Genomic DNA, 26,664 nt, shown 5'->3' on the forward strand with positions numbered 1-26,664 from the left:
TGGGTTTATAATCTATAGTGTCACTCCATACATAAATATTTACCATTCATATAATGCGTACTGGTGGGGAGGCATTATGCCAAGTGAGGTTCTGGAGTAGTGGGGAGATGGTAAACAGGGTGCCTGGTAGGTTTTTAGGTTGTGCGCTGGAAGGGCAGGAAGCCAGGTATAGACCTTTGCCGTGCCAGCGTGCCAGCGTGCGTTTGGCTCTTAGATTGAAGGCTGACTCCCTGACTCAGCTCTTCCCATGGAGATGTGGCCTGCTGTCCAGTTACAAACTGGGCCATGAGAAACCTGGCTCAAATGCCAGGTTTTCCATTTCACCAAATTATACTACCTCAGTGAAATCATTTCACTAGTTTTTTGGCTTATGGGGGATGTTCCCTGGGGCATGGGTCACTAGGAAAGCACAAACATAACTGAAGGATATGCTGCATACAAGGAAATTATGTGGCGGTAGAGGTCAGCGTTAAGTTATGTTAGGCATATTTGTAGCGCGTATGTTTGCCAGTGGCATCTCGCCGCGAGGATGGAGACTAACAAAGCAACAGCCGAAGGAGTTCAGAAAAGGATGGTCTTGAGAAGGCGACGAAAATGAAAGTGGTCACTGATCCGTCTCAAACTAGCAGGAAGGGAGTTCCACCGTTTTCCAGCTGCTATAGAGAAGGCCCTTCCGCCAACCCTGCTCCGACAGAAGTTTGGAACCGTGACCAAGCAGTTGTTTCCAGATTGGAGAGCCCTGCCGGGGACATAAGGTACAAAGTTGACCTTGAGACAGACAGCCCCGATCTTAGAATAGGCCCGATGGACAAATCAAAGATTTAAAAGATATTCTCTTCTCTACAGGAAGCCAGTGAAGTAATCTTAAGACTGGCCTAATGTGAGAGCCATATGGGGTGGCCGTTGCTACTCGAGCAGCTAGGTTCTGAAGTAACTGAAGGTGATGAATGAGGTCTATAGGTTGGGCTAGATACAAGGCATTGCAGTAGTATAGCTGACTATTTACAAGCGAAGAAACTGCAGGGTGAAGATGGGTGGGTAGAAACATCAGAATTCTACCAAGCACTTTCAGTACGGCGTGACCAGATTTGCACACTGCACTAACCTGCGGAACAAAGGTGAGGGAGGAGGATAAGTACACTCTTAGATTTTTAACAACTGTCACTGAGACAGCGGGAGCTTAGTTTAGTTGTTCGGGAAGCCAGGGACTCTGTATTGTGGGCTTGGGCCACTGCACCCTGTGCCAGAAAATTGGCCTTGAACCCAGAGCAAACGTTGCTAGCCCTGCCCTGGCTAGTGTACACAGAAACCTGGGATGGGGCACATAACAGCCCCTTCCTATCATTGATCATCAGATAAGGCTTCTCAAATGAAAGAAGAGCCTGTAGCCCACACTACCAGCTGAAATGATGGCTACTAAAGTCAACCATTCAAATAAAACACTGAAGAGTAGAGGCGAGGTGGTCCTCAACATCATCTTAGTATTACATTAGGTATCCAGGTAGGCACACATGTTCTGAATAGAGGAGAGAGGATATTAAAATCCTTCATATATTTATAAATGACTGGGATTTTGAAGAACACAGCCTGTTTCTACTTGTTGGAGGTTATTGCCACTAAGTGAACTCTCAAAGAGGTTCACAAGACGTTGCCGGGAGAAGAAAGCAAGGAGCTAATGCTTTATCTTTCAAATAGCTGATTAAAGCTGTCTTCATGATGGAAGGGACTATTTCAACTTGGAAGACTAGCTGAAGGTCCCCTGGTTTTCCCTCAGCACCTCCACACAATATTGCAGCAAAAAAGGAGGCTGCATACGAGGGCCACCTGATGGCTCATCTGAAGGACTGTAGAGAGGAGTACTATAATGTGATGATATGTCAGGCCTGCTTTGGAAGGAATCTGCGTATGTATGTATCCTGGACCATCAGACACCGCCATCTGCCAGAGTGATTATCCTCTCTATTCCATTCACTTTAGGACCTGTAAGGACTGTGCAATTCATCTGCATGACATTTCCAACTGGAGTACTCTGGGCTGCACATGGCGGTGGGGGGATGTCTGCCTTACAGAGAGGGCTTTCAGTGGGCCACGGCTGTCTCCAAAAACTCTCCTTGAGCCGGGGCTCTAAGTGCCCCATGGGCAGTACCTGAGTGCAGAAGGCACGCTGTGAAAGAAGTACATGCAGGGAAGCTCTCTGCCTGCTAAAGCCTGACGTGTAGCGCCAAAAAGGATCATTTTTTCCAAGTTTGTTTGTGAATAGTAGTTTGTCGTCACTTTACCGTTGGTGTTTTACAATAATGTACAGCAGCCTTTACCCGCCTTTCTTCTCATTTCATTTTAGTGCTTCGAAGGGTTTCAGGCTTCAACCTCTTTCAAAGTTACATCTTATATACATATGCGTGCTCCTTGTTATGTTATCAAAAAGCTCTATGATTTAATGCAAAGCACCAAGTACTTTGCATTGGTGCAATTTGTCGTCCTCACCTTTCACACCGGTGCTCTCCTGGGTGATTTCAGGAGTGGCTGAGGTCAGGGATAAGGTAAAACATGGAGGTCTGTCTTCGGCCAGCACAAGCACATTTAAAGTGAAACAGCCTTTAGTTTGAGACCTCCACTGCCGCCCCAAGGAATATTAGACGTTGCTTGCAGGGAGTTAATAGCTACAAATGGGACAGGCCAACAGTCAAAACCGTAAATACGCACTCGTGCACAGTGGGCTTGGGGCATTCTTTACAGAATGGGGTGATTTACTGGGAATGAGTTGCTTATATCCCGTGTCAGAGAGGGATAGCATTACAGACAGCAGTTTAGTTTATTTGGGAACTATTTACAGTATTTAGACTGGATGCAAACGAGACCACCTGAGACCGTGTTGGGTGGTCCAAAGTACATGTTTGCAGGGCCTCATGATGTGTGATTTGTTTGGGGCAAGTGGACCTTGCCTAAGTCAGCTGCTCCCCCTTCAGGCCACGCCAGGCACAATTTGGCCACCGCCCCTCCAGAGGCCCACTTCGATTTCGGGCCCCATTTAAGGCACTGCTCAAGCCTGTACTGAGAGGTGTAACATTGTAACATGGGAACCCCCTGCATTCTGCTGCACTGCTCGAACATTTTGTGCACTCCAGCCTCCACTCAAGCGGTACCAGTTAGAAGAACCATCTGGCAAGGCTGCATAGAAAACTATATGTCCCTGAGAGATTGGAAGGTCAAGGGGTTAGTTGCAATGATGCATGTAAAAGTCCCTTTGCTTACACATTGCTGCTATCTTCTATTTGTGTGTACATAGGTTTTGGAGGGCGAGTTGCTCAAAAGCCCCTCAGGCGCGATCCATACGTGCAGAATTTCAATCTGGTCTTTGTTCTCGATTGTGGCTGGCGTGTTAGGTTCAAGAAGTTGCTCATGAGGAGAACACTGAATACCCTTGAAAGTAGGTGATTGATGGGTCGATATACTCCCTGCAACAATCCGTGATCAAGAGGCCACAGACCAGAAGTCCCCTCTAAAAGATGAGGGCATTTTCAGATGGGCTGTACAGAATAAGAAAGTAATCCTAAAAGAAACTGCAAATGTCCCCCATGACACTTCTTCCCCTACCTCTTCTTCCCCGTTAGGCCGTCCCTTGACCATAGTTTTTCCTCCCTTTTCCCACTTTGTGGCTTTCTGCCCTTTCTTCCACCGTGTGCCATGGATGACCCTCTTCCTCTCCCCACACTCGTGTCACGCTGTCACCATTCCTTTCCCCTGAATGCCGCGACATGATCTGCCCCATCTTCCAAGCCCTCGTATAACACCACCTGGCCCTTCTCCTCGACACATTTTACCCGTGCATCTGTCTCTTCAGCCCAGTCAAGCTTTCCCTTCCTGCCCCATTTTCCAATCTGTCTTTCTGCCTCTTCTTCCCCCATCCTCTCCTCCCACCCGTCACCAGTCCTACTGCCCTTCCCCACCCCCATGTCATCTGCTCCGCCTTCCCCTGAGACAGGCCCCCCCCTACCCCCGCCCCATCACCTGCCTCTTCTTCCGTCAGGCTGTCCATTCTGCCCCAGGGTTACTCACCTCCATTCTCTGTGAAAGCCCCTCGTGGCAACCTCCCATGAGACAAGAAAACAGGGAGCCTGGGGGTTAAAATGTGGGTCATTTCAGTCCTGTCCCCTCGGTGGAGGACCAACCAAATGCTATCCTACCCACAGGCTTCCTATGCCAGACGTGAGCATCACATCAGTATTCAGGACTCGGACGTGGAAGACGGGCACAATGGTGATGTTTCACCTGCAACTAGATTGCTTTTGTGGGCCATGGCCATAAACTTAGAGTGCATGAAGAAAACTAAATATTAAGAAGGCAGAATCTTCAGAATTGATTAGGGTAATAGAAACGTTGATCTGATCTAGGATACACAAAATGTTTGATAAAGCCTCTGAAATAATATAACATGTCCGATAATGTGGATTATAACAGTGGCGAAGATTTGCTTAACTTAAGACAACACAAATTCAGGGCTGTATTTTCATACATGCAGTGGTAGGAATACAAGTAAAATAACTATACTAGGTTTGGAAGCATCTGCAAAAATGTACCAACATATTAAATGCATTACTTATGCGTATACGCCCAATGAAGCTTCAGTTTAAGTACGTCATTTATTTTGCCTACAGCTGGGAATTTTGATCAGAGATTATGAATTGCATCACTTCACATTTTCTTCTGTTCTTACTTATGAACTCAAATTTGGGAGGACATTTTCTCTAAACATTTACTGCATTTACATGATTTGAAAAAATATCAACAATTATTAGGTGAGGATTGTCAGTTTTGATGATTGACCAGCTAGTAATGCCACAGAATGTTTTTTTTTATAACACACCTTTCTACGTCCCCCTGCTGATAGAATGTATGGGAGAGCTGCTCTTTGCAGTAGATGCTTGTTCAATTAGTAGCAGCCCACGCACAACTACGGAGAAAATACGTAGAAATGGGTCTGTCAAATAGGACCCCTTGTATTATTCCAATGGATCGTCATGCTGCATAAACAAAGGGAATAGTAAACTTGAAAGGGCACCTTTTTAGCCATTCATTGGAATCCATTGCTCAAGAAATTTCAGTTTCCTTGAGTTTGGGAAATTAAGAGGCCCGACATTACTCCCTTAAAGGTATTTAAAAACACTGTTTGCCCAATTTAAACAACCATGTTATGAATGAGATGAGAAGGGAACATTACTATCATGTAATTCGACAACTTCCCATTTCATAAATGTATCTGCAGTTACACTGAAAGAAGCTGTAGCACTGAAGGATGCGTTTGTGATGTGATATACATGTTTTCTGACCTCTGTTTTCTTTCCTTGCCTGTCTTTACGGGTACGCAGCATTTATTTTCGGGGGATGTCACTTTCTGTAAAGTCATCATATGCAAATTAAGGGCCCCACACTTCATTTGCTGAACTTGAGACCACAAATCCTAGAGCTAGCACTCGGGTGGGTGGAGAGGATTGGGGGAGTTGTGCAGGAAGGCAAATAGTTGGCTGGGGGAGGGGTTGGAGGCATAGTTCAACTACTTTTTTGTACACTTCAACCGCTGAACATGACATCTGGACAAAAGAGGGGTAAAGAAAACTTTAGAGAACATGTGTTGTAAACCTTGCTCCAGAACCTCTACATGCGTGAGAGGCAGTTCTAACAGCACGAGTCCTACATGGTAAAACGTATTTTACAGAAGTGCTGTTCCTTCCTAAAGTGTGTATGGCAATGTGGTTTTCCTGTGACACATACTCCACACCTGGGAATAGCTGAATACAGGGAACGGACCATTAAATTGACAGAGTGGTGAGTACAACATCCCCGTTATGAAAACAGGGGCAACCACAGAATACACTGCAGATGAGCAATACATCTGTATTACCGTGCAATTAGACTTCACAGGGTAGAAACATCCTGCTTCGTCTCAATAGTAGTTCTTTGTCTCCCAGAAGGCATCTATCACCAGTGGCACATTTTTAAGAATATCCCAAGCTATATCCGGGGTTTCGAGGTTCAGAATATAACAGGAAGAGGAAACACAAGGGCAACGTAAATACCGCATTTAGTTGTGTCCATTAAGAAGACCAAAGTTACACTGTGCATAAACAATCTACCCGTTATGGCTTGAAACAGGAAGGAGCCCAGCGATTTAAAATACACATCACATCAGTGACCTCAAAGTGAGAGAAGTTGTGAGGAGCATGAGCAGTGCAGTGGGCACCATTGCCTTCAACAATTAACTAATGAAACACGTGAACAAAACAATCCAACTTATTTTGCTCATTAAGGTCTTTATTTGAAAGTGTGTCAATAAAAAATGTATTTACACAATTATTTACAAACGTTACATGTACATCAATGGGTTTAGCCTTTTTTGGACAATGGGTACCTTGAGTACATTTATATTTTAAAGATGCAGTGACACTTCTTTATTTAAATGGTAGAATGTGAAATGAAACTCCAACAGAAGATTTTTTGTATGTGAATAGCACAAATGTACAGAATTTTATTGACCCTGATACTCTTTATAGTACTTGAGCTCATCAGGATGTGAAAAGGATACCCGATGCACCGTGAGGATTAAAAACAATTGAGCCTCCCGGTTTCGAAGGGTCTGTATGGGTCCAAATGCTGCAGAAAATATTTCTATCCATGATGGATGGATTGGAAAAACATTAGGAAAGAAACTGCCAATTCTTGGAATAGCTTAATTTTAACATCTTCAAAACCCTATTTTGGAATTAATGGAAACATTAAATGGAGGAATAAAAAAAAAAAACATTACTTTCATCATCAGTTTCATATCAAAGAAATGGATGGGGAAAGGTGTCAACTAGCAACGAAATAAAAAAATGAGACTGCATCGAGTCAACGATAGCACTATACTATATTATATATATATATATATTACAATTATGTATTATTCATCCAATGTTTAACAAACAAATCAGCACAAACTTTAAAGCACAGAGAACAAAAATAAATACAAATAAATTAACTGCAGCAATCTAAACCCAAGCGCGATTTGTAACATTTGTAGTTTAAAGATTTAAACGCATATAAAACAGAATCTTTGCATTTAGTCGGTTGGTCACTTAAGTTCAAGCATTATTTGCAGCAGGTTTTACAGTCGAGACTTTGTGCTAGAAACATATCAAAATGCCAAACCTACAATTATGAAAAAAAATATATTTGAAGGGACAGCATTTTTAATTTGTTTACAAAATTACCCTGAGAAGGATATGCAATTTTACATCTGGCTAGTCATTCAAAAAAATGTTTAAAAAGTTATCATTGGTTCATGTATATTTCACAAGTGCTTTTCCTTGGAATAGCAGGGGAGGGGAAATAGACTAAAGGGTTAGGACCCAGAAGATAAAGCAAGTGTATCAATATTTAATCAACATTATATACAAAATTCTACCACACAGAAAATGACAAATTAAACATTTTGATCTGCATATCCCTTAAATAGTAAATCATAACATTTTAAACTCGTTTCTTTTCAGTGATGCTGAACTACATATTATAAAGAAATCTGTGAAATAGACAATTCTCCTGTTTCATTCCATTCACAAGCATTTAAAGTATGCTTTGCAGGAGCTTGCATTTTAGCGAAGTTTAATTCACCCCTTGTTACTTGGAGCCAATGTAAGAGCTGCCTTTGTGCCACTTATGTTTGTTGGGTATGCCTGGAAAACTCCACATCTTCTTGGCTTAAATTCAGGTATACAAAAGGTAAGACAATGTGTGATGTTGGAATGATGACATGTATTATTTAGTGGGCTGAGCCTCCTACAGCTAGGGCCAGATTTCATAAATAATCCAGTCCAATGCAAAATGTATTTGTGCTGGTTTGCACCCTACAATTATGTTTGAGTGTTCTTACTTTCCCAAGCTTAAGCACTGTAATATATTTTTTCTGGGACATGCAGTTTCTTAAAAAAAAAAAAAAAAGTTAAAAAAGATATCTTTACAAAACTTAGCTTGGAAAGAAAACAGCCGAGTATAATTGTAGAGTTTACATTATCACAGCTAGACATGGCTGACAAATTTGGAACAAATCAATTTAGAAAATGGGCCAGTTGTTCCCAGCATGAGCTCTAGATTCTCAGAACCAGTCTCTTTTGAAAATGGGGCCAGTTGCCCATCTAGCGAAGAACAGTATGGGTGCATTTTAATTATACCTTGGGCTGCACCTAGAGTAAACCATTGCAGTGAGACCGACACTGATCTTTGTATCAGGGGTAATAGTGCCGAGCCAAAGGATACTGAAAAATGCTGAACAAGTGAGACTACCATTTAAAAAAAGTTTAAAACAAGACAAAGTGTGTGAACAAACTGCAGCAGTTTTACACACCCACTTCAATCGAGGTCTAGTCATTATTTCCAGATGGCAAGAAGAGGGGGGAAACTGATGTTCCTAATAAAGGAAGGATGGTGAACAACAGATACTCGAGCAGAGGAAATCTGAAAAAACAAATGCTGCAGACTACATCTTCCATACCAGTCATTAGTACCGGGCAACGTGGGTGTGGGGGCTTCCCAGCCAATGGGGAAGGCTCAGAATGTGGGTGTTATCACATGGTAATCCAGCCACCCTGAGCCTCCCCAGGGCCAGCGCCATCTCCCCTCGCCGAGGAATCGGGTAAGTTTCTCACATCCCCCCCCCCTTTCAAACATCCACACAATTCTTTCCCAGCCCTCCCACCACCACTTACCTTCTTTTCTGTCCATTTCAAGAGCGGGTGCGCTGGGAACACTTCTGTCCCCAGTGCTTTCGCTCTCCATCTGCGACAAGCTGCCCTGGAAAGTAAGAAGGGATTACAAAGCAGGCCCATTCTTCCTTTCCATGGTGGCCATTTTGTTAGTTTACTTTTGTCTTCCTATTTTTGGAATGGCCAGATGGCCATTTTGTTTGTTTATTTTTTTTCACTTATTTTCAATGGCTGCCATGGAAAGCGGACTTCGTTTTCCTTTTCAATGGCTGCCATGGAAAGGGAAAGCGGACTTCGTTTAACTTCCCCGGTGGCCATTGTTATTACTTTTTTTTCTGTTCTGAAATGCCATAGCATTTTGTAACCATCAAAAAAAAATGCCTTTAGTACGCCAGTCTAATGGGCCAGGTACAAATGGCAATAAGCCCCTCGCCTGCGGGCCATTACCGCATAAGGTAATGCCCCAAGGACCCATAGTTACAGGCCCCAGCGCAGGCTCAGGGCTTATTGCCTAAATGACAAAATCCTTGCTATAATCACCAACGAGTACATCACTGCTCTCAGAAAAGAGTGGAATTTAAACTATAGGCACGCATGTATGAACTTCTTTTATTACTAAAAGAAATGGTTCAAGGTGTGAGCGGGTGGTGACATTCGTAACCAGTGTTCAATCATGTACACACTGAACCTTTCAGTAGTAGAAACATTTGACTACACAGTGGGGTCAAGACTTGGAGACCAACAATAAGAATGACCAATGAGGTGTCAGAAAAGGCCTAATCAGGTCGTATTAACAATGAAGTTATTATTAAGCATTGCAGTAACAACAGTGCGTTATTGTTCAGAATAAAAACGTAGGGTAGAAAAATGAAGCGAGAATAGCATCTCACTAAAATATCTATCACACAAAGGTTCTGAGAACACTAATTTACGTGGCAACAGCAACAAGCGTAGTCTGCCAAAATCTCAAATATAGGCTTAAGAGACAAAAAAGTCATCTGCAAAACTCGGCGATCGACTGATGGAATAAAAATAAACCAAATACTTAAAAAGACAACAATGCGAATGAAGGGTAAAATGTAAATAATAACAGCTGTTTTTCTCAAAAGTGAGCAACCTGGCTGGTGAAATCCAGTAGAGGGAACGTCAGTGGTTTCAATACAATATGCTGGTAGCGAAATCCAGAAGTGTGAATGTCAATGGGTCCACAAGAAGGATGTACTGGTAGTGAAATCCAGAAGCAGGAACCGTCAATGGTTTCAGAAGGAATATATGCTTCTAGTGAAATCCAGAAGCAGGGAATGATAATGGGTTCAGTAGGAGGATATGCGAGTAGTGAAATCCAGAAGCGGGAACGTTAGTGGGTTCAGAAGGAAGATAAGTTAGTGAAATCCAGCTGATGGATCAACAGCAATTTCAGTGAGAAGATCTGTAACACTTTTTTGAAATATTCCTAAATTAGTAACCCACGATTATCCTTAGAAACCAAAAATAATACTGGCAACTAGATTTCCTTAAGCCAGTGTTGCATATGATTAAAAAAAGTGTATCCGTTTGTCACCAAACTGCTTCCTAGAATTAAGGCAATGCACTAAACCAAACAAAGTGGGCCTAGCAGATTCTGCTTTGTAGCCCTGCTTCTGCCTGATCAGACATCTTAATAAAATGACATTTCTAGTCTGCAATAGGGCCTCCTTGTGGTAGTTGAGGAGAGCGGCTGAGAACCTAAGAAAAATAACACAAGTGGAAACAATGAGAGAGAATATGGATCATGTAAAGATTCGGGAGTCTGGTGAAATCCTTCTTCAGCAGAACGAAATACAGATATTGTGAAATGTTAAACTGATGAATAAACTATTTTCATGTGGCCCATATCTGCATATTATGAACTATGCTGAACTAGCTGAGAGTATCCTGCTGGGTTGCTGTAAAAGCCAAGAAAAACGTGTAATTGTGAAGACAACGCAAATCAACAAGACATTTGAGGTGTACCTTATTCGATAAATGCAATTAAATAAATACTATAACTGCACCCAAATGTGAACAGATTTTAACAATTTCCTGGTCAAACTTCAGAACATCCTTCTCTCCAGCTGAAGGCACCCACCACATTGATGAATGGATGCACAGGATAAGAGTGAACTGCCTACAGCTCTAAAACAGCCACTATAGTTCTTGCCCATACAGGTACGAATAGGCTCTGCAATGCAATTGTCCATACTACATGCAAAGTCAGAACCTGATCAGACATCAGCTTTTAGATGAACAACAATCTCAGGTTGATAATACAGTATTTAATTAACTGAAAAAACAGATGTATTAGCACCCCACAATCAAATGCCTGGTTTAATATATAATGCCCTAGTAAGACCACACCTGTGTTGAAATAACTGCATAGCCCATCTAATATAGTAAGAACCTCAATTAAGGCACTTGGAGTTTGAAAACATATGCACACAGAGTATTAATGACTTTAAAGCACTATCTGAACATCACGTTCCTTTACTTTTATTGGACTAAGACCAGAAACCTATTCAGCACCAATTCCATATAGTGAAATTGAAACAAAGCAGAAAACTCTAGACAAGTCCATATGAGCGATCTTGATGAGGACCTATTTGGTTAATCTGCTTGTGCGTATGTGGTCTAACAATACATCCACTTAACGCCAAGCATGGATGATTTCATCTGATAATGGCAGTGAAGAGAAGAGGTGTGCTGCTCAGGTTAGGCCTTTATGTAGTCACCTTAATAGAAATAGGACAGCAGCACTTATTACATTCCTACATCTCCTCCTACAGAAAGAGGACTTTCCAATTCAGGAAGGGTTGAGCCATGTTTCTTTCCCGAAGCCAGAAGCAGTTGCGTGATTCCAGAAATACCAGAGACAAATCTCACAGTCTGTGCTACAAAATCGTTGTTTGCTTCTTGCCCATTTTCCAGTCATCTGGGTATAGCAGGCCGGAGTGAACACAATTGCCACGTTGCAAATTCCTAAACCCTCACTGCTGAACAATGTATTTGGTCTAAAATATTAGTCTGACGGAGTGGTAGTTACCAGAAAATCCACCAGGAAAACTGGTCCACCAAACACGATATCCATGTGTTATTCTGCACATTATGACCACCATAAACCAAGAACAGAACAGGACAGGACTTTAGACAGTTAAATTGGGAAATTACTATCATGGTATTTCGGGGATACCTAAAAATCTTGCCTATGTGTGATGTGGTTTATGCAAGTTACAAGATGCGACACTATAAGAAGAACGGCACATGCCCAAGTCAGTTTAAAGGTATATTTCCAAACAGTACATCAATCACTTTAAAATTCCATTGTTCCTTTAAATCTTGTTTCATACTTGTGGAATTCATCTACACAGCCACATTTTTAAATGATGTGCTATGACTCGAAAAAGATGCCACAATTTCAAACACTGAACACTCAGGAGCTTGCAAACAAATACAGACACAAATATATCACAGTAAATACTTTTCACACATTGACTCAACAAGCAAAGTCTTGAAACAAACACACATTTCTCAAATGCTTTTGGGATCATGCAGAAAGCGTAACCTGCAGTCAAGAAAGAAGATGCAGGGACATATTCACAGCTCAACGGTTTAAGGTGCATAGCTTAAGTGAGTTCATGTTTATACCATTTCAAACTAATGTCCATTAATTTGAGAAGACAACCAGGCTAATCATTCATTTTCCTAACGTATCACATTTCAGCAGCCACTCAAACTATTCAGCCAGTGCAAAATATTGGAAGGAGATATGACTGAAGGCAACATTCATTATCTGTGTCTTGTACGAGGTATGAACTAGCAAAGTAGAAGGAACAAGTTTCAAGCACATACAAATGCTACATAATGTACATGGGACTGCAGAAAGAGGTTACTATAAAAATTGCAAATCAGCAATTCAGCATTTGTGAGGTATTCTAATAGTGACAAAGCCCCTCCCACATACAAATATTTGGTCAATTTCATTCTACAAATGCTGCTTCAACGGAGTTCCATCATATTTCCAAATCGGTGCAGAAGAGAAAGGGGTACTTTAGAAGGGGCATTGAGGAAGTAATTGTTTTCTTGTGCTCATAGATTAGGGAAGCCTTAAGGTACAGTTGTGCATGTTGCAATGAAACACAGATAACAAGCATGCAACATGCACATCACCTGAAGGTAAAATACACCAGACTGGGCCTCCAATTAGATAATGCACAATTGACAAAATAAACATGTTGTAGGTCTGGAGATTGCCTAGCAGTTTGCTATAAGGAAATGAGCAACTCCGAAAATAAAAAAGATACCAGTAAAAAGGTGAATCTGAACACAGAAGGATAACAAAAATGAAAGGATTTGTTTGGTTCAAACGGGGGCAGACTGTCCTTTGGTAAAATGTAGATACCCCTCAACAAGCCAGCCTGTTGAGTAATCTTCTATTTCCTCTACATGGAAGAGCACACCTGATTCAAAGAAACAACCTTTTTCATGCCTGTCAAATAGAAAACGGAAGATATATTGCAAAGTGAGTCTTTCCTGCAGAGAACAAGCTTTGAGAGAGTTCTCCCAAAACCAACAATTTCCCTGGCTTCAATGAAGGGGCGTAGGAGAGCATGCTCTCAGTGCACCACCCCCTATTGTTTCACTTTGTTAGCAGAACTCTTCAGGAACTTCAGGTTTAGTTTATAAGGGGAGAAAGGTTACGATACATTATCTGGGATTTCGATGAAGAATTTCTCCTATATTACAAATATTTGCCCATTTCGTGCTGCAGCAAACAATGCAAAATGAATGATGTAGCATTCCATACTGCACAGTGTTTTTGGATGCTTGACTGCATCTTTTGTACTACGTGCAAAACACTTTCTAAGCACAAAAGCATAATGCAAATTCATGGACGAAGGACAAAGAAATAAACACACACGCCATACACCTGTGGAATACTTTCTGAGGTACATTAATGCACACCAGAAAACGAATATATTCATGTCAAAAAGGCAGCATGTGGAATAGGGAAACAGTTGTCAAAATTAGATAGTTACTATCAATAACACATTTCTGTGTTTGCCAATATGAGAAATGCCTTAGGAGTTTGCAGAACAAAACGGAAGTGATAACATTCTAGCCCATATCTTCACAAATCAAGCCCCAAAATGTGTTGAAAACGCCACAAATGTTTGCGTCTCAATGGGCATACTCTGTAAAACAAATGTGACGCTCCTCCCTATTTGAGGATAGTGCTGACAGACACAGTTGAGTTAACCTAGCCAACTCTGCTTTGTTTCGAGAGCGATTTTCAATTACAGGGTCTTGTTCTTTTGTAAAAATAGAATACCTAATCGAAGGAATTACGAGTGCATTTGTCATTCGCATTCCATTGTTCTATGAAGAACGCGATATATACATATTTTCACAAGTCGTGAAGATAGGGAATGGCTATTTAAGAAACATTACAAAATTAATTCCAGTGTGAACTTTGTGAAAAAAATCTTGTGAGCTCTAGTGAAATGGGATACAGGACTCCAGGTCAAGTTCCAATCTCAATAAAAAGCTGTACCGGTTAGTCTGATGCAACTAATAATGACCATAAACTACCACCATTTAGGACTATGGCAGAATACGACATATCACATAACAGTAAAGCAGTAATGGTGCGCATAGAGTTTTATCATCATAGACTACGATGACAAAAGGAACAATTTGATAGATCTTTACTGGTGTTAATAGCTTAGAATATAGTTAATTTTGTCAATGGGCCAATGTAAATCTTTCACAGATTATATAATAAGGCAATACATACTGTGTGTAGAAGATAACTGTACACAACCTTGCAAACACCTCTTTTTAGATTAAAAGAAGAAAGGTACATCTTCAACAAAGGCAGTGATTAAGGTGGGGCCTGAAAACAGCAGCTCTCCAGATGTTTGGACTACAATTCCCATGATCTCTCAGAATTGCTTATGCTGGTGGCGGCAGATGAGAGCTGCAGTCAAAAACATCTGGACAACCAAAGGTTGCAGTCCCCTGGATGAATGCCTCGTTTAGCACTGGGACCAATACACATTTTTAGTACACTGCTAGGGAGGTCACAGAAAAGGGGCGCAGGCTTATTTTAATTTGAAAGTTGTTAAAAGTTCTATAAACTCAGGAGATTAAACAATGTCGAACCCACATACTCTGCTTAGATCAGGTTTAATACATGACAAAGGATCATGCATTCAGTCCTTCTGTGACTACATTGTCCCACTTTTCTTATTATCCAGTTACTTCAAACATGTCAACTTGGGATGATTTGATATGCATGTGATTTGGGTGGTACGATATTAGTCAGAACTCAAATTATTTAAGAAATGGTATGTGAACTGGATTTCAATTTGCATAATTTCTAGATGCAATGTGCTGGACAGCCCTCCACCCCGGCTGAATTTATTCCATCAATGTGGAAAGCACCCATTTCATTTAACAAGCAAATGCTGGAGAACAGGAAGATAAAATACACAAACTTCAATGTATGTGTGCACATACACCAAATTGGTGTACAAACTACTGCAATAAACGTTCTCCTTGGGAGATGGTCTCAGAACCAGTGGGATAGGCAAAATTGTCTGGGGGCACTTTCTGCGTTTGCTGGATCCACACTTGTAAAACTGGACCAAAAGAGCACGAGTGTCTCCATCAGGTGCATTCAGAGCAGGACCACAACTATACTCATGGGAGGTAATGATCAAAGTGACAGCAGATACACCTTCAAACAGTACTGCGCAGGAATCAAAACGTGTTTCGTTTGATTAGGCAAGTTTTGCTTCAAGTACAACCATTCTATTTTTTTTTTTAACAAGTTAATTTTTTTAACACTTTGAAATCAAAATTTATAATTGGAAGCGAATTTCAAAACTGTACATATTTTTTAAAAAGTATGTATATTTATATATAAAGATTTAAAAATATGTATTGTTACAAATTCAGAAACGCAGCTTTTACGGTCCCACTTAGAGCAAGCTACTTATAGTCACTGCTACGTAAGAGTGACGATTTGATATGAGCAGTTTTCCTGAGGGCAAGTCTTTGCTTCTGTAGTAGTTCTGGGCTTGGGTGGCCATTCTGGATCCACCAGCAGCTCTTGAGCCAGATGCATGTACTTGGCCATCGGAGGCTTCCTTTTGCAGCTAAACAACCAGGAAAAAAGCAGGCCTCCCCAGCGATCAACGGATTCCTAGTAAAAGCGAAACAAACAGTTTAAGCATTTTACCAATGAAGGAAAAGAAAACATGCAAGACTTTTGAAGGGTCCAAGACTGTGATGACCTGTTTCAGCTATCATTTAAATAAAATCAAAGCAGACAAAGTAAAACATTAAAGAAGAAATTGTGCACTCATCACAATGGCTCTCTGCTTGCCCACTAGGAGGATATGCCTGCATGCCCGCAGAGAATAAATTAACAGCAGATTAATAATGTGCCCAGGAAATGACAATTTAATGCAAGTATATTACACTATCACATTGACTATTAACACTTAGAAAGAAAAAGACATCTGCTGCTCTCACCTGCCACTTCACAACTAGCACAGAGTGGCTGAGAATATAATCGCTTATTACGCAGAACCAATACCAGTGGCAATCGAATCCTGATGGTCTGGTGAGAGCAGCTGCTAAAAACGAGAAAACGTAATATCTTTGAACTAAGGGGATCATGAAAAATCAGAGTAACAAATCCCAATTTCTAACCATACTAATCGGACTGCAGTAAAAACCAAGATCCTGAATCCCAAAGGATGCGCCCAAGGGTAGCAGGTAGGAAATACCTACCTGCTAAGTAATAACACTAAAAACACAAATGTTGCGAAGAACAAGTTATTGCGATATAAATGAGTTGGAGCCCAGCTTTTAACAACAATTCTTTATAGGCGATAAATAGTACTTCAAGTCATTAGGTGACCCACCAGCAGTCTGGGGTTCGCCAACACGTTTCTCTTTGTGGTCCGAATTCGGACGCCCCTCCCACCCTCATGAAGATTCTGGCTTGTATATTACTGACATCTAGATATGCTCACTGTAATGACACCTCGCATTACATGTACCCTCCTTGCACTGACTGGTAACAAGAGTAAGATCTGTCGTGTGAGGCCTGGTTAGAGGAGACATAGTTGATCCATTTTTAATAAACTTTGAGATGAAACAGTCGCTGGCTACATACAGAAATCCAGCAAACTGTAAAACCAGGCAAACCTACTGGTGTGGTTTTAAAACAATAAACGTGGAGCCTCATTAAGAGTTTGGCAGGATTACCTCTGGTAATACCAGGCTGTTGGTGCATGCGGTAAGCATGCTGTAAAGTGAAGACGCTGTACAGTTGCATTTTAAAAATACTACATTTGGTGGTGCTGTAAATCCCGTTACCACTTTTTTTTTACTACACCGCCAAACTCTTAACGAGGCCCATTGTCTTGCATGAATACTTTTTATGTTGGTAGCAACCAAGATCAACAGAGATGGGCTTCTTTTTACCTTGGGCCTGAATCTGATTGGAACTTATTCAACATCTAAATTACAAGCAAGACTATACTTTGAAAAACATTTTAATCTATTACGCCACAGGCCAAAGCTAATAACCTAAATGTGTGATCCTTGGCCAAGAGTCCTCTTTTTACAGTGCAAATCCATCACGAAGCAGATTTAGGCATGCCCGTTTCAATTACAGTACAAATAGACTCCCACCTTCATTTACATCTCTCATGAGCATTTAAGATCCTATATCAAAAGAAGCCAGGCAGTGTGAAGTACGTGGAATGTGAAGACTCTGAGATTAAATGAATTAGTCAAATGCTGTGCATTTGAAACCAGGAATATGGGTGTAGAGGAGCAGCTGCATGCCTCTGCAGGAAATCCCGCCCTCCTACCTCCTGTATGTTGGAAGCATGAGATTGTGCCATGCTTGACACCAGCATTTGGGACCATACCCTAGAGAATATTCGAAAGACGGTGCCCTCTGAGAAAACCCTACCAAATGTATTCCCAAAGAGACGGCAATCTGAGGGAGGAACTCCTTGAGGGAGTATGAAAAAGAGCAAAGAGGAGCTGGTGATGTCACGAAAGACTAGCGTGACGCCTCGAGAATATTGACTGAAGAGAATGCATGGACCTTATAGAAACTGATGACGAAGTTAAGAATTAAGTAAACTTTCATATGCAAGAAGATTGCACGTGTGCGACGCACTGCAGAAAATGCAAGCCGTTCAATAACTGTACAGATGCTGTAATGCAAGTAGACTAAGTGATCATTGAAGCTGGCTATAAGTAGTGAATAGACTGCAGGCGGAGCCGCCATTGTATAGAAACTGGACATCAGTGCCATGATTTTAAAAGACCAGACCCATGGAGAGGATAGGCCGAAAGCTGTGTCGCAGTAGGAATTAGCTGAGATCGTGGACATGAATGGCGAGGCTGTCTGGCCTGGTGTCAAAGTTAAAGCAGTCAAGGCCGGTTATCTATTCTTGAAGGCGGTGAACGTGCAAAGCTGAATCATCCCTTGTTAAGGTTCTAAAAAAGAACACCAAGCGTGCCAAGTTTTATTCATTTAAGACATTTCATTGCTGCAAAAGGGACCAAATCATTGTCTCCTGTCACGTGAGCCAAGGATGGAAATAGAGTTGAGCTTGGAGTTCAAGAACAGTGCGTGCTCGCACTCCCTAATATTCCCAGGGACAAGAAAACTCTGCAAGGCCAAGTTCAAAGACAATCTTCATGGCAGAAGGCACGGGTGATGAGACTTTGGGGTAATTGGGTGGAGAGGTAAAGTCAAGTCTACCTCCCGGCAACTGGGTCTGAGCTTGCGTGGTGCTAAGTGAACCAAATGTTCCAGACATGGCACGAGTGTGCCAACCAATTATAGAGGGCCATATAACTAAGGGCCTTATAGTTTGTGAGCCAATGATATACCGTGTACTTAATAGTGTTGAAGATGACCTGCTTTAGAGGTGGGCATAAGTTGTCCACCTGACAGTAGATATCCAATCACAATCTCACCCAGTACAGAAAGTATACTTAGATGTTCCCCTTGATCCTAGCACAACCCCTCATAGGTTTTTCTTATTTGCCCCCTAGTGTGCGGTCACTTATGACGAATTTGTAATATATAAATGTGATTTTTTGTGTGAAATGTACTGAGAGCTCGAGCGAATGTCCGTTGTAACTCCCTGTTTTAGACAATTGATATTAAAATAGAAACCTTTGCCATCTTCCTGAGTTGGTTCGATTATTTGGTGTTGGAGTTATTCTGCATTCTCATCCATTGCATGTGTTTTAGCCAAAGGGCTCTAAACTCATGGGGAATGTGCTTCGGTCTCTACAAAGAACCAGCCTCACACCTCCTCCAAGCATCTGCCACGCTAGCATTCCAATGCATTATCACACGCTTTCAAACGCCTTCCCTTGTGACCAAAAATGAAAGTCCCTTGCATGTGTGTAGATTGTCCCCCCCAAACAATTTTTTCCTTTATCAGGGTTAAAAGCCTCGTTAAGGTTTTTCAGCTCACACACGATTGTCTTAATTTTAATGATTTAGTATTTAGATTAATTCAGTGTAGCTCGAGTCTGGAAAATCCCTTGTCAGAATAAATTCCCTCAAACATGGCCATCTTTGACATTCCGGCGAACTTGACATTACATACTGCCAGACTAGTGCCAAGTCTGCTCTTTCTGCAGCCATGATGAAATAGAATTTATATTTTTTGTTTCGATCAGGACCATGAGGACTGTAGCCTGCCCATTGAAGTATGAGGTGACAATTGCCCCTTTCCAACAACGCCAGAAAGGGCCAATGATGCATACCACCTGATCAGAACGCTTTACAGACATGCATCTTACTGGGGAGAAGTTGGGACTTGTGATTTGAGCATACAGTAAGACTGTGCTCACAAAGCACTCTTTTACTGTAAGTGTATTGAAAGGAAGTTTACAGGTTTAATTCAGTCGAAGAGCTCAAAGCCCTGCCAATCGACACTCATTCAGAACATTCTCGAGAACTGTGCTCTTTGCCAAAGAAGGAGCTCCTTAGTTGACTGTGACTTTACAAGAATGACTTTTACATTGGGAGGACTGCCTGCTTCCTACACTCTGGCTGCAGGAACAGTGGGGTGTGTCTGCATTATTGCTGGAGTCGTGTTACCAACCTACTGCTGAAGACAAGATTTCTGGAACCTCTGTTGAGAAGTGCTGTGTGTTAGGGAGATTTATCAGTGTTCTGCTTAATCCCCTCTCTTAGTGACACCCCAAAGCACTTTTTGCTGGACTTCTGGACTTTTTTCTTGTTTTCCTGAATGGTGGGGAGCCTTTTCCCCCTAATTCATTCCTCCCTGCTCTAATCATGGTAACTTGCTTGCCTATGTTTACGTTATGTTATGGAGTCTTGCTTTCCTCAATACCTTTTAAAGGCATCTGTGTTTCACTTTTGCAGCACACAGCACCCTATGTGCACTGTTGTTCAGAGCCCTTGGGGTTCTCCTTTTTATATTCTGTTATTTTCCTTACTAGCAACTGTCCTTAACAAAAGATTCCTTAATTTTACTTTTGAGAACACTTTATGTGGAGAGCTGAGGGATCACCTAGGATTCCCCCTTCTCTCTGCTCCTGTAACTTTATTGTTACAGTAACAACCCTATGGTTATGGCTGGTGGCAGTGGATGTGTTCTACCGACTTCTGTGCAATTTTACACTGCAGGCTGTATTCACAGCTGTGGTTATGCACAGGAGGATCACTGATAGTTCCAACATGGTGGCCTCTTTCTTTTTCACCATTTCTTGTGTGGTTGTTCTTTGCTAGTCCTTCTACCATCCTGGGAGGGGGAATTCTTGATGTGAGTTTTGTCTTTGGCGGGAACCCTTTGTGTACCCGCCAAGGCTCCAGTGTGTCTGTGAGGACAGGAAGCATGGTAGGATCCCAAAACTCTGCTATGGTTTGTCTGCTGGTGTGCCTGAATGGAACCAGTTCCCATTGGGGGGCTGGCTGTACTGATAAGGTGACTTTCAGTACTTAAAGTGGGCTGGGGATTGGCGGGGCAGAGCCCCCGCAATCTCCAAACTGTTTCCGAGCTGGGGGCTCCCTGTTGCCATAAGCCCTATGCTATGTGCGTTTGCAGCGCCTTTGACTGGGCTCCCTGTCAAGTCTTGCTCCCCGTGCGGTTCCCTATATCCCCCTGCTATCCCCCTAGTGATTTCAAAGTTTGTAAGCAGAGAAGGATGACCTGGGACATCTGAGATTGCATGTTGGTCCTCTGCATTGAAATGCAGAAACGGATTACCGTGCGCTTCGTTCTGTATGCATGCCTTTCAGGACGCACATAAAAAAGTTTAATGACTTGATCCCTGGTGCTATCATGCCTTGAGCCATTAGCACATTTCCCTCGAGCAGGGCCACGCCAGGGTGCTGAAGTACCTAATACTGGCTTGGCCAACTCAGCCATTCCTCTACCTGAGGATATTTGTTAGGCAGAAACCTGTGCAGTTCCCTTAGGGACCACTGCAAAAGGCTTAGGACTACAGGTGTTGGCAGTGTAAACCCAATTGGTAGCAGTCTGTACCACCCAGATTTACCTGGTAGCTGTGGCTGAGCAGCCAGACTTCTCTCAAGAAGAGAGACAGTATATAGAGTATACAAGATAGGTACCAAAATACAGTAGCACAAGCAAACTCTGACCAGAGCTTTGGTATCAAAGTATATAATTATTTATTAAAAGACACACTTAGAACCACTCCAGCACTATTATTGTAAGCAAGTTCAAAAACACAGTCACTATTAATATATATACATCCCTTATTCCTTATTAGACAAGTCTTAGTTAACACCACTTATTTCCAGACCGAGGTGAGTGCTTAACTAAAGATGGCACTCCAATAAGTTAAGAAAAAGGGAGGGAAAAGGCAGAAATTAGGAAAAGCACACAACACAATACTTTAAGAAGCACCCAGCAAGGCAGGAAAGTCAAAGTCTACTTGTGAGCAAAAAGTTCAGAGGCCAGGCTCCCTCTTGGAGAGAGTAGAACACCAATGCGCCCAAGATCACACAGTTTAAAAGGCTTGAAAAGTCTTGCAGGGAGTTCAAAAGGAATTAGTTCAGCTCAGAAAAGTTCAGTTAGCCAGCCTAGGGCCAACCCAAGTGGTAAATTGAGGATTTAAGAGACACCCCACACAGACCGTTGCGAGGGAGGCCAGGCAGACACAGTACCTTGAAAGTGGAGAGAATCCTCCAGCAGGGGCAGTTGTTCCTGGCAGCGGGTGCAAGTTGCGGCATCGTCCAGAGGAAGAGAAGATCTCGACGTGGAGGAAAGCTGAAGGTCGTTGCACTGCCAGGGAAGAAACCAGCTGCGGAGTTCTCTGGTTAAAAAGGTACTACCCTTTTGTTCGTGGTAGTGGTAAAACGTGGTATCCCGGTTGTCGTGGTGCTTGGCACAGGCAAGGCGGCCACGAAATGATCCGGGAAGGCAAAAAGGCGGGCAAACTGGCTATCCCCACCAGTCAAAGGAAGAAGACTCTTCGGGATGACGATCTCCTCTGTCATTGGAAGAAGTGGTGAGTCGGTTCAGCAGGGCTCCACCGGTGATGTTGTCGTTGCAGGTCGGCTCAGCTTCTCCCTCTTCGGATTCTTTGGTCCTGTGGCGACGTCTGAAGGCCCAGTCCCCAAAGCCCTGCTTTTATGCAGAATACCCCCATTCATCAGTCCTAGCTGTCACTCAAACATGCTAAGTGGTGAGCCGGGTGGCTCACCACTGGGCCATTCATACAAGAGTGCGACTTGAGTTGCCGTGGAAACTCAGTCCAGGGTGCCTAAACCCCCCCCCCCTCCCACACATCCTGTAGACCCAGACAGAGTGGCACCACTTTTGGAGGCTTCTGTGGAGAAGAGCGCTAAAAAGTGGAACAAAGGGCTCGACTTGGGTTGGAGTTACAGAGGAGAACACAAACTCCATTTTAAAACCGAGTCCTGGCGAAAAGACCCAACCAGGGAATAAATATTAAATAAATAACCCGGCGGTATCTTTAACATTGCACCAAAAAGTGGTGCGTTTAAAATGAATGGGAAAATCCCATAGTAAATATTCTTAAGGAATATTTTGCATCGTAACCACTGCCACCAGCCAGAAACTCGACGAGGGGGGACCGCACAGTGCCCCCTCGAAAAACAGACTCAAGGGCAATACAATTACCCCCTACCAGTATTTCCACAATATGATGGTTTGTACTGGTTCTGTTCCCAATTTAAGACTAGTAAAGTCAATGGTGACTTTACATGCCCTGGGAGACAGTAGTCAGTCCCAGGGTATGGACTCTGTTTGGGGGTCACTATGACACCCCTGTGTTACTGCACTGAGGGTGCTGTGTAACACACTTACCAAAAACCACATGAAACCCTATAGAGTAAAAGACCCCATAGCCCATTAAACACATTGCAAAGTCAAAGGATATCTCAAATCATGTCTAAGAGTGGGAGAAAAAGAGTCTCACTCTTAGCAGGAGAAAAAATAAACCCCAAAAATCCAGCAAAGCTGCTGGGGGACTCACTAGGTTTGGGAAATTAGCCTTAACAGAGAATTCTCCCTAACAATATTTTGAGATATATATATATGTTTGTATATAAACAGTGTCGATAGTAACACTTACTGTGAAACAAAGCAACATAGCATACAAACACAGATACATTAATTTGCAATATTCAGGCTAGAAACAAGCAATACCATCTCAGGCCACGCTGAATGACTCCAAATACATGTTTGCGGGGACACAAAGTGTATTTGCCTCAGACGGCACCCGTTTCAAGGCCATACCCATCAATAGTGACGCCACACCCCCTTTTTAGAGCCCCCCTCACAAGACCCCCAATTTCGAATCCCACTTATAGCACTGATGACTGGGACTACGGCTACCACCTCATGCAGCCGTTCATCATTCCAAGAGTACTGCACCAAGCACTCCTGTTGAGCATATCACAGGACATCCAATCCAGCAGTGCAATAGGTTTTCTGGAGAGGGGCCCAGGCTGTGTAACTTTAGGACAAAACTGTCCTGCGAGTCAGGAGACGTTGAGAGTGGTCCTTGGATTTCTTCTATCCTTGTACTGATCCCTGTTGGTTTTGTGTTAATAAACCGCAATTTGAACTTGCTGTCTGGCTGGTTCTATGTTCCTTTTGGGGGAAGGTGTTGGGCCTTCCAAGAGTCTGAACTCCTAGTAGCCTTCGAAACTACCTGGGAGTTTGTCTCCAACAACACACAGAAAGGACAGTGCCCGGTCTCATCTTTTCAAGTCATTTTGGATGGTCCCTCGGTAAAGAGGTTTTGTGTTCCCAGAAGTAAAGTGAGCATTGGAACACAAAGAGTGAAAGCTCAGGCTCCAATCAAGAGGGAACCAATTTCCCTCTTGATTGGATCATGCTATTGCGCCCTCTCCTTTAACATTTTCAGCAAGACAAGCTTTTAAGTGTGACTCAGGAGACAGTGGTAGCAATCCTCAACTTGGTTCCACTGGAGAACAACAGTTACAGGTAAGTAACTTGTTTCTTCTCCAGCATAGGTCTGGCATGGATTCACATGCGACCCTCCCTCCTTCCCCGCTTGGCTCTTCTAGTTTCATACTGGCACCTTGCTTGCTATGAATCTGAAAATGGCCTCCAGGGGAGGGACTTAGGGTTACAATTGTCATTGGATGGGTGCAGTATGACCCAGCCTACAGCGATTGGTTGTTGCTAGAAAGGTAGTTTTGAGTTATTCTTAAAGCAAGACTGCTTTTCTTTCTGTCTGGCATGGATTCACATGCTCATGAATATGATTACATAGCAGCACATATACACAACCGCGGGAGGTGGCAAGGCTCAACAGAAGTAATACACTTACCCCTGGAACAGACTCGCCTCAAAAAAACAGGTTGCGCAGCACTGCCTGGCCGACTTTGGACTCCTCCCCGGAATTCCTGCTGACACAGTAGAATCTTGTGAAGGTGTGTGTTGATCTCCATGTAACAGCCCTGCAAATGGCCAGCAGGGGGGACCCCAAAGAGAAACACTGTACGAGTAGCAATGACTCTGGTGGAGTGGGCTCTCGACAGCCTAGAAGGGGTCTGTTGGTCAGACAGTGACAGTGCATGATGAAGCCAGAGAGCCACCTGGATATGGAGGCTTTTGATAGATCCTTCCAGTGATTCACAGGACCAAAATTAACAAAGAGTTGAGACGTGTCCCGGAAAGCCTTTGTGCACGCCACATAGAACCTTAAGGTACGAGCAACAGCCAGCGTATAAAGCAACCTTTCAGTAGGTGATGAAGGATTCGTAAAGAAGACTGGGAGCACCAACGGCTCATTAAAGTGGGATTCAGACGGAACCTTTGGGATGAAGGATAGATGTGTTCTCAGCACCACCTTTGTAGCATCGAAGGGTAGGTATGGGTTTTTACAGGATAAGGCCTGGATCTCCCTGACCCACCTAGCCGACGTGATGGCCACCAGGAAAGCATTCTTCCATGAGAGAAACTTCAGAGAAGCTTGGTGCAAAGGTTCAAAAGGAGGCCCCAAGAGCCAAGAACTCGTAAGCACCACGTCGAGTTACCAATCCAGGGCAGGAGCCTTGACAGTCAGAAATGTTCCTAAGAGGCCCTTTAGGAACTCCTTTACTAGCCTATGCACATGGGCGTAATTATAGGGGGGGACAGGGGGTTTTGTCCCCCCCAACTTCTGTGGCATGCCTTTTTGTCCTCCCCCATCTTTTGGAGGGAGGGCAGGGGGGGGCCGCAATCATCAATTATGTAATTGGACAGTGTGAGCCAGGCTGGGGTGCTCAGCAACGCTTGTACTGTCATTACATAATGCAGAGATGCCAGGTAGCCGCACTGCAACAAATCCAGGGATGGGGTGCCCTGCATGGCTCGGTCCCTCACCCTGGCTGGTCTGACTCAAAGTCAGAAGCCAGGGTGCTGAACTGGGTGTTGCAGGGCCCGGCGCCAGTGCTGTCACGCTAGCAGCAGCACTTCCGGGGGCCAGCGGCGCAGAGCATCGCTTTCCGGCTTCGTGTTAATGCGACAAACTGACAGGAACTAGGAAGCTCATTCAGCTTCCTGCTTTCTGTCTGGAGGCGCTTAAGTGTGAAGAGGTTAGCTCGGTGTAACATGAGATGTGGCCCAGCCAGCATTTGAAAGCAAAGCAGAGGTACTTAAAAAAATAATAATAATGTATTGTGTTTGTGTAGGTTTGTTGGGGAGCTATGCCTAAGCCCACTGAGGCAAAATACATGCAAACGTCCTAATTAGCATATGTATTGTACCAACAGAAGTGACTTCACAGAAAAGGAGATTGCAAGGCGCATAATCAGTCTTTGATACTTGGAGGCACCATGGAAGTGACTTTCGAATAAGTTGCCATAAATAAACCAAGTGACAAATAACTTTATGGTGCAAAATACCTAAATTGCACTATTGTTATATGTGGAGCCACTTTCTAGTCATTAGCCTTTTCCATTCTAATAGCATGATACATTAACATAAGCTTTGAAGTGAATCAGAATCACTTACAGAGCTGCAGATAAGGCACAATGTGATTAAATAATTTGCTCAGGATCACACACTTGGTTAAATGGTGAAACTGGGATGTGGACAATTTAAGCGACCGTGCACATCTTTCCTGGCTTAGTAGATATAGGTATTTATTAAGGTTTTGCTTTACATTTCATGTGCTTATTATTTATAAAATACATATAACTATTTATAGCAATGTATTGGAAGCAAACCACATTACATAATAAACTAGCCTTTAATAGTAAACTTAACATACACCATAAACATTGTCATAGAAATATGTTGAGCAATGGGAGTATGGTTTTAGTTTCATTCTCCCCATTCTGCATGCAAAGTCACAATAGCATCATGTAGATTAATGTGAGCCAAAC

General features: G+C 42.8%; 1 protein-coding gene across 2 annotated transcripts in view; it reads right to left on the reverse strand.

Annotated features, from left to right (window-relative positions):
- Nucleotides 1-6,291: 6,291 nt before the first annotated feature.
- Nucleotides 6,292-26,664, reverse strand: part of ATP13A3 (ATPase 13A3) — a 1,430,808-nt gene continuing 1,410,435 nt past the window's right edge. For both annotated transcript variants that reach the window (XM_069618570.1, XM_069618569.1), the window contains one exon: nucleotides 6,292-15,957. In XM_069618570.1, coding sequence (XP_069474671.1) covers nucleotides 15,760-15,957 — 198 coding nt within the window. In that variant the 3' untranslated portion in view covers nucleotides 6,292-15,759. The remainder of the gene's footprint in view (nucleotides 15,958-26,664) is intronic.

The sequence above is a fragment of the Ambystoma mexicanum genome, chromosome 10 (genome assembly GCF_040938575.1).
Source record: "Ambystoma mexicanum isolate Mex_15411 chromosome 10, UKY_AmexF1_1, whole genome shotgun sequence".
In the NCBI taxonomy this organism is placed as follows: domain Eukaryota; kingdom Metazoa; phylum Chordata; class Amphibia; order Caudata; family Ambystomatidae; genus Ambystoma; species Ambystoma mexicanum.